This window comes from Tupaia chinensis, unplaced genomic scaffold (assembly GCF_000334495.1).
Source record: "Tupaia chinensis unplaced genomic scaffold, TupChi_1.0 Scaffold000627_1, whole genome shotgun sequence".
NCBI classification, from domain to species: domain Eukaryota; kingdom Metazoa; phylum Chordata; class Mammalia; order Scandentia; family Tupaiidae; genus Tupaia; species Tupaia belangeri.
Window position 1 is genome coordinate 8,079,850 of NW_006160147.1, and position 9,303 is coordinate 8,089,152.

General features: G+C 41.9%; 1 protein-coding gene across 3 annotated transcripts in view; it reads left to right on the forward strand.

The window, feature by feature from the left end:
* Positions 1-4,599, forward strand: part of HSD11B1 (hydroxysteroid 11-beta dehydrogenase 1) — a 57,682-nt gene extending 53,083 nt beyond the window's left edge. For all 3 annotated transcript variants that reach the window (XM_006159322.3, XM_006159321.3, XM_027776103.1), the window contains 2 exons: positions 2,477-2,620; positions 4,035-4,599. In XM_006159322.3, the coding sequence (XP_006159384.1) occupies positions 2,477-2,620; positions 4,035-4,264 (374 nt within the window). In that variant the 3' untranslated portion in view covers positions 4,265-4,599. The remainder of the gene's footprint in view (positions 1-2,476; positions 2,621-4,034) is intronic.
* The last annotated feature ends 4,704 nt before the right edge of the window (positions 4,600-9,303 follow it).

The window sequence follows — 9,303 nt, forward strand, 5'->3', positions numbered from 1 at the left end:
AAGTCCCAGACATGGTGACTTGAACATCATACTGGGTACATGTGCATGTGTGGCCAAAAACCCAAAGGAGAATGAAGAGGGACTGTGGTGTGGCCATCCTCCCTGGGGATGTGGAGGAGACTTCTCTCTTGCCCTCTCTATGTTTCTGTCTGGCAAGCACACACACCCTACGGCAAAGAGAGAGAGAGACAGAGAGAGAGAACTAAGTGCTGGTTATGCAACTAACAGTGTGACCCTGAACCTGCTTGGTTGGGTCATTGGCCCAGCTTTAGACTAGCCAATAGTCTAATAATATCAGATGCTCTGGTTTGACATCCTATGTCACACACCCATTCCTTGGAACTTGGCTATGGACTCATCCCAACCCAAAACTCATGTTCCAGGATAAAGTTGGAGAGGTTCCTTAAATATATGAATTTGTACTTTTTTTATTTATAAGAGATTTTTATATATTGCTTTATATATTGAAGATTGAGATAACTGAATTTGATGTTTGAGATTATCATCTGCCCTTCACCTTTACAGTGGTATATTATTGTTACAGTTTCGACATATGGAAATTTAATATTTTATAAAACTGAGTATTCTATTTATGAATGTGTGTGTGTGTGTGTGTGTGTGTGTGTGTGTGTGTGTGCTATAGGGCATGTGTGCTTATGAGAGAGAGAAAGGAAAAGTAAGAACTCATTCTCCAGCAAGTATAGCACACTGGAGAGTAACCAAAAGCAGGCAGAAACTGGAGGGTTGTTGATTCTCGGAAGAAGGAAATGACAAGTTTCTGAATTTTATAGCTTTATACCTAAGGCAGCCCTCATCAGTGTCTTACCTAGGATAGAAACTTGACATTTCACTAGCTTGAAGAGCAGGAGAAAGAGATTAGAGTTACTGTAGCACCCAGAAAGTAAAAGGGGATATTTCAGAAGAGAGAGAGCTATATGGGACCAACAGTCAGCATAATGGCTATGTCGCTGGACTCCCATGTAGTCAACCGCAGTTTGAGTCCCGGACCTGGTGGCTTAAACTCACACAGGGTGTGTGTGCATGCGTGCCCAAGATCCTGAGAGGAGAATGGAGGAGAAGGGTTTGCGGCGTGGCTATCCCCCCTGGGGGGTGATTTCTTGCTTTCCGTCTCTCTCTCTCTCTGTCTTTCTGGCGAGCGCAAGAGCCCTATAGCAAAAACCTCTCGAAAAAAAAAAAAAAAAAGAAGAAGAGAGAGAGAGAGCTATAGTGCAAAAGCAATTAACTGTATATATAATTTCTGCCCCAAACTCTAGTTGTCTCCTGATCTATACATGGGAAGTTCAAACACCAAGGAGTCAAATTAAAATGCAAATAATTGAACAGAGATTTCAGCTGGTACCTCTTACAAGAGTTACAGAGTTTGGGACCAACCATTAGCGTAATGGCTATATCGCTGAACTCCCATGTAGCTGACCATGGTTCGAGTCCTGGACCCGGTGACTTAAACTCACGCCTGGTGCATGTGCGTGCATGCCCAAGATCCCAAGAGGAGAATGGAGGAGAAGGGATTGTGGTGTGGCCATCCCCCCTGCGGGGTGATTTCTCGCTTTCTGTCTTTCTGTCTCTCTCTGTCTTTCTGGTGAGCGCACGTGCCCTATAGCAAAAACCTCTAAAAAAAAAAAAAAGCTACAGCATTTCATCCAAGTTAGCTGTACAATTTAAAAAAAAAATTTTTTTAAAGTCAGCAGTCTTTGGAGGAAAGAATTTAGAGAATCTATGATGCATTCCTACTAATATCTATGATACAATATGAAATTACTAGACATATAAGAATTGGAACTGTGGTCTATATCTAGGATAAAAGGCACTCCATGGAGATCAATTTCTAAAATGACCCAAATTCTAGAATAAGCAGACAAAGATTTTAAACTAGTTGTTATAACAATGATCAGCAAAGAGTGTTGGGACACAGGCTGCACATCTACTCCCTCCTCTTGGGAAAGATATAAAGAATAGGTGATCCTATTAGGCATATTTCCACATACCCTCCAAAAAACTGGAGTGAAAATTAACAAGGCTGATAGAAGTTGTTGTTATTGTTTCAAGTGGTTTGGGGTAGAAAGGCAAAGATTTTTATCCCTTTGTGTAGAAAACACAACACACCTTTCCCCACTACCAATGACAGGGTTAGCAGAGAGCTCTTATCAAACTTCTGGGATTTATATGGCTTTTGTAGCCCAGTTTAGTTACCCTCCTTACTAAAAATCCAACCAAGCCCTCTTCAGTGAAGGCTGTCCAGCAGCCTGCCCACGCCCCACACCTTCAGTATCTTAATGTATTCCCTTTTAGAGATTCAATACGGTAGACTACTTTCTATAGAAAATAGACAAAAATTAAGGCTCACAAGGGTAAAGGTACATCATAGGGGTTACAAAGCCTGTTAGAGAGAAAGATAATCTTTGTCAAAAGCTGAAATGGGTCACCTTGCTAACCCATTTTTTAATCTGTTATTTAGGGAAAATGGCTCAACCATTTATTGCTCCTTACTCTGCAAGCAAGTTTGCTCTGGATGGGTTCTTCTCATCTATCAGAACAGAGTATTTTGCGGCCAAAGTCAATGTGTCCATCACTCTCTGTATCCTCGGCCTCATAAACACAGGTAGGTTCAAGACACTGGAATCCATAACCAAAGATGGACTGGCTGCCTTACCATTGTGGCTAAGGAGAGGTGCCAAACTCCCTGACTCAGATAATGCACCAAGAACCAGTAACAGAAAGGCCTCTTGTTTGATGAAGCACTTTTGTCATTGGTGATGCCTCTGACCACTCTCTGATCCCCACCAAGTTTGCTGGGTGACACTACACACACCTAATGTCTGAATAACGTATCTCTTTATGGACAACCAATGGCCATTACCTTGCTATACAGTACTTACAAAATATGAGTTTGTTTTTCTTAACTTTACAATAAAAATACATTCATTTCATGAGCCCTTTGATATGGTGCATTGAAAAAGATATCATCATTTTTTGTGTGACATTCTTGCCAAAATATATATAACCTCACTCCAATCATAAGAGAACAATGGACAAACTCAAACTGAGGGGCATTCTACAAAACGATTGATCAATACTCTTCAGAAGTGTCAAGGCCACAAGAGATAAGCAAAGACTAAAGAACTGTCACAGGCTAGAGGAAACATAAGACAAAATTACCACTAAGAGTAATCCTGGATAAAATCCTGGAACTCTCAAAAGACATTAGTGAAAAAATACGGTATGTATTTTAGTTAACTAATATTGTACCAATTCTATTGTATCCCTTCCTAATCATTGCACAATGGTTGTGTGATGTGAAGGTTAACATAACTAGTGAAGACTATAAGGGGATACTTTGTACAGAATTTACAACTCTTCTGTGAGTGCAAATACAATTTATCTAAAACATGCAACAAGTATTGTGAGAAATTTTTCATTTCAGCAGTAATAAACTAGTAATTACAGAACAAGAGAGAACAAGATGAATGCGCAGAGTAAAGGAAGAAAGGGATAGAGAAAGAAGAATCTGTGCAGGGATGTGAAAACTTGGAAGGTGAGAAAGAGTAGCAATAGGGTTTCCTTCTAAGTGAAGGTGGCTGGTGTTGACAAGGGAGCAAACGCTTGGGTTCTCACCTATGTGTTCCTTTACTACGTCGGTAAGTTATCATCATACAACATTCTTAGTGACTGGGTCATCATGTGACCTCTGACCTCATTCTGCTTTCTCTATTACTCCCCCACCCCAGCCTAAACACTCAAGAGAGGAGCATGATTCAGATCTCCCAACTACACACCTCTAACTCCCCAGGAAATCTCCATTCAGAAAGGCAGGGCTTCTGTTTTTCTAAGGGCCTTTTTTCCCAACAGGCTCTAAACAAACCCAGTGTCTCTATGTTCTTGATAAGGCCTGCGAAGCTTACAGAGCAAGCACTGGCAAGCAGCCCCTGACAGCTAAGCTTGTGGTGTCTGTAGACCTTCCATCATGGAAACTCTACTAGTCTTGGGTAACCCCAGTCTTCCTTTATCTTCCACAGACACAGCCATAACGGCAGTTTCTGGGAAATTTGATCTAAAAGCATCTCCAAAGGAGGACTGTGCCCTTGAGATCATCAAAGGTGGAGCTCTACGCCAAGAGGAAGTGTATTTCGACCATTCACCTTGGACATCTGTCCTGCTGGGAAATCCAGGAAGGAAGATCCAGGAATCTCTCAATTTTAGGAAAATTAATGTAGACAGCATCTTAAAAAGCAAGGGCCTCCCTTAGGGCTGGGCACTGTGAGGAATTTTGGACTGTTCTGCCTGATATTAACTGAGCTTTATCCATGAAAACATCTTCCCAGAGGGATAACTAGAGTGTCCCAGAGACATGCAAGTCACAGCTTCCATTTCACACTTGGAAGGAGTTCCTCTAACACATGCAGCATGGACATAAAATTGTAATAAATGTCATGAACCACTGCAGCCTGCAGTCCTGAAATTGATATTAAACATAGGTCTAATTACAAGGTAGAGATATCAAATTTACCTCATATATAATAATAATATGATGCATAAGACAGTATTAATGATAATAAAGGTCTCATAAATTTTACAAACTTATAACTAGTAGCTATCACTTGAATTTATTTGGTATGGTTCCTTTAAAGTCATAAACTATATAGATGAGATATGTCAATATTCTTATTTTGTGGTCTGAACTTTTTTTATTTCTAAGTTGAAGAAATCACATACTCTTCCCTTGGTGGTCATCATGTCTTCATCATTTCTGTGCATTTCAGATACTCCTTATATTATTGTGCTTTGCTCCCCTCGGAGAGATACCTGGGCGTGAGTCAGTAGGGCAAACATAATAAAGTATAGGTCCCTGGAAACATGATTTGTAGAGTCTATGCCCACTTACTGTTCTTAAAGTACATCAAACATGGGAATACTCACCAGTATATTAGAAGTTCAGAGAGTTAATGGAGTTCCAATCCCACCACTTATTCATTCAGTCATTCACTAATTCAACAAATATTTATTAAATACTTACTAGCCATTGCCTGATTACAACCCAATGGGAAACAAAACAACAGTTACATTAACAACTCCTCTAAGCCCTCTATTGGTCAGCTCCCAATAAGTAAGAGATTGCACCCTTATATGAGATTATTTTAGCTGAGTTTAATAAAATGAGACTATTACAAAAGTGTGAAAAAGGCACAGGGAAATCCTAAGAGAAAGTGCAATATCTCAGGACTAATTATAGCAGTTTCCACCTCAAGATCCATAGGAATGAGAACTAAGAGAAAGACTTGTTTGGAGAATGCCACATGACAGAGCTGTGACTTTTGGTTAAGGGATGCAGCCAGTGTGCCAAGGAGAAGATCAGAATCTACCAAGTCTGCCAGTCATGCAGACAAGAAGCTGAATCTGGAGTATAAATATGGCTGGATTTTTTTTGCTTTGTACCTTTTTCCTTTCTTTCTTTCTTTCTTTCTTTTTTTTTTTTTTTTAACAATTTTTGCCAAAGGGTGCATGCACTTACCAGAGAGCAACAGTGAGAGGTAAAGTAAGAAATCACCCCTCAAAGGGAAGGCCACGTCACAATTCCTTCTCCTTCAATCTCCTCCTGGAATTTTGGGGCACACATGCACATGTACCCAGTGTGATTTTCAAGCAGCCAGATCTGGGACCCAAACCTTAGTCAACCATATGGGAGTCCAGCACTTTAACCACTTTGCCACTTGCTGGTCTTAGACATTTTTTTTTTTAAGAAATATTTGTTAAATTTTTCTTATCATTATTTTTTAATCTGACCAGAGAAAGAGAGAGAAAGCGATAAATCAAGCCCCCAGGTCCAGAACTCAAACCATGGTCACCCATGTTGGAGTCCAATGCCTCAACCACCATGCCCCCTGCCAGCCCCATGAACATTTTTTTGAAAGAAGTCCTTTCCAAGGACTGCTCAGCACAGAGGACTGACCATAGCTGTGTGTAAGAAAATAGATGCAAAAAATTAAGTAATTTCTGACTAGACAGCATACTGGCACACACATGCACATACATGCAAGCACATGAATAAAATGTGATTTACTAAAGGTCTCAGTTTCTAACCAATCAGACTGACACCTTTCAAGTTCTTGTGGAAATAAATCTCCCTCTTCAAGGGGCACATGGAGTACAATAGTTCCTTTACTGAAGAGCAGGAAAAAAAAATATTAAAACTGAGTTGCAATTTGCTTGGGGAAAGGTTAAATCTCTTTCTAAATGAGGCTTTCTCCCAGAATCCAAATGGGAACACTTCAAAAGTAGGTCTGAAGGGCTGGCACAGCAGTAATGCAACACTCTGCAAGGCTGACCACATGGGAAGGTTCCAGGTTCATATCCAGAGACATCCCTGAACATGCTGGACTAGAACATGTCCATGAACTGAAGCTGGCTGAAGCTGGGGATAGATTGTGGCATGAGGACGCTGTTGGGAGTACCTGTCTTTCTGTCTCTCTCTCTCCCTCTGTCTCTCTCACTCATGGAAGAAAGAAATAAACTTAAAAAAAAAAACAGGTCTGAGAACTGAAACCCATGTACACCCACATTGCTTATTATCTTTAGTAACATGACATTAAAATTTCATCATCTTTATCAACATGACTTACCTATCCGAAAAACTCTCACCCAGGAAGATAGATGTCGCAAACCCACTTTAAAATGCTTGACTTTTCAATAAATGAGATCAAAGGACTGTTACCCTTCAAGACTCTTTAAAACTCTCACTTCAAAACCTTTGCTTCACTGTGCTCACTGATTACGAGCTGTGGCATCCTAACCCTTACCCAATCTTAATCAAGCCATCACACTTCAGCAGCCCCGCCTTACATCCAAAATACCATTAAACCTCCCCACTCTGTTAGACTGAATAACTCCATCAAGTATTCTCCCCTTTACCCAGGTAGGCAAGAAGTTTCACTTTGCCTTATCAACAGTTTGTATTGCTGCGCTTTTCAGGGAGCCAGCACTCAAGACGTCCTTCCCAGGATGCTCCCTCAGGGCCCCATCCGGTTCCTACCCTGGCTCCCCTACCCATAGATTCCTGACCATGTCTCTCAGGAGTGGGAGTCACTCTGGGAGCTGGAGCCCAGCTCCAATTTCAGTGGTACCGGCATTAGATGAGTTAGGAAATCTAGCCTTCCTAGCTCACTTTATCCTGAGCTCAACCAGAAGGCACTAAGAGCAAAGGAAGTGTTCTTCCCTATAGGTTTCAGAGGGAGTGTGGCCCTGCCATTGATCTTGTTTCAGCCTTCCAGCCTCTAGGACTGCAACTCAACACATTTATATTGTTTTAAGTCACCTAGTCTGTGGTAATTTGTTACAGCAGTCCTAGAAAATCAGTGTAGGCAATTCTATCATAATCTTGGGCTACCAGTGAAGACAAGTCAAAGGACGCATATCCCTTGCTTCAGAACTTCACTTCTAGGAATACTAACACAAAAGGCGATCTGATTAAAATAGAATCATGTCACGCCTTTATTAAAACTTATAATGATGGGACCAGCAGATGGTGTATTGGTTATGTCACTGCTGGACTCCCATGTAGTCGACCATGGTTCAAGTCATGGAACCAGTGGCTTAAAACTCATACCAGGCATGTGTTCACACATGCCCAAAATCCTGAGAGAAGAATGGAGGAGAAGGGATTGCAGCGTGGCCATCTTCTCTTGGGGGTGATTTCTTGCTTTCTGTCTCTCTCTTTCTCTCTGGTGAGCACACACGCCCGATATCAAAAATCTCTAAAAAAAAATAAACAAAACAAACAAAAAGCTTATAATAATCCCATCTTATTCAAAGTAAAGGTCAAAGTCCATACAGAGACCTATAAATCCCATATGCTCTGACTCCTTATTAGTTCTCAGACCTCATCTCCTACTGTGCCTCTCCCATTTCCAGCTACACTGATCTCCTCCCTGTTCTTGGGACACACCAAGCATGTCTCTGGTCCTCCATGCCTGGAATGACCCATGCAGCCAGCCACCTCACTCCCCTTCAGGACTTTACTTAAAAGTTGCCTTTTCACAGAGACCTTTCTTAGCTACCCTTCTTAGCCTGTTTTGTTGCTATATCAGAAAAGACCTGGACATGAGTGACTTGTGAAAAGAGAGGTTAATTCAGCTCATGGTTTGGAGGTCCAAGGTTTAGGGGCCACATCTATGGGGAACTTGCAGGGTCCCGAGGCATCACAACACAAAGGCAAGTGTAGAGCTACTGTGTCACCCACGTATCTCTGTTCTGATCTCCTTCCCTCTCCTTATAAACCCACTAGGCATCAATCATAGGGGCCACACCCGAACTACCACTTAATCACTCCCAAAGGTCCCACTTTTTAACAACACAAAGCTATGAAACTTCCTCTTAATACCTTCACAATACAACCAAGTTCTAACATAAGAATTTGGGGGAGGAGACTCCCAAACTATAGCACACCCTCAAATAAAATGTCAAACCCACCCCCAACATGTTATAGCTCCCGTCCCTGATGTTTTTCTTCTTAGCATCCAACCAGTGTCTGTATTTTTGCTTATCTATCTTGTTTATTGCCTGTCTTCATTCCAGTTACTATGGTCACATAACAAACCACCCCAAATCTTAGCGGCTTAAGGTTGAAACATTTGCTTCACTCACAACTCTGTAGTTTGGGCAGGGCTCAACCAGAATAGCTACTTTCTGTTCCACTCAGTGAAGCTGGGGTGGATCTGAGGTGCTGAGTTTAAATCATGGGAATACTCAGTTGTGCATGGCTCTGGAGCCCAAGCCGGGGAAACCTGAACAGCTGGAGCCAGAAACAGCCAGGGCAGCTTGAGCTTCTTTACCCCCTCCATGGTCTCTCAGAATGGCAACTTCAGGGTTACCAAACTTCATGCAGAGCGTCCAGACTCCAAAGGTACCTGTCCTAAGAGAAAGAGCCAGGCGGAAGTAGTATGGCCTTTGCGGTCCAAGCACACACTTTTGGTTGAAGCAGTTCTAAAGACCTACCCCATTTCAAGGAGAGGGAATACAGACCCTACCTTTTTCTTTGTTCCCTTAATTTTCCAGAGAGTATGTGCTCACCAGAGAGAAACAGGGAGAGACAGAGGGAGAGGGTGAGGGAGAAAGCACCCTCCAATGGGGCATGGTCATGTGACAATCCCTTCTCCCTGGGATTGATGTACACATGATGTACACATGCCCAGAGTGTTTATCGAGGGGTCTGGGATTCAAACCACTATCAGCCATGTGGGATCCAGCTCCCTTAACCACCAAGTTACAGGGCACTGGACCTTACCTCTTGAT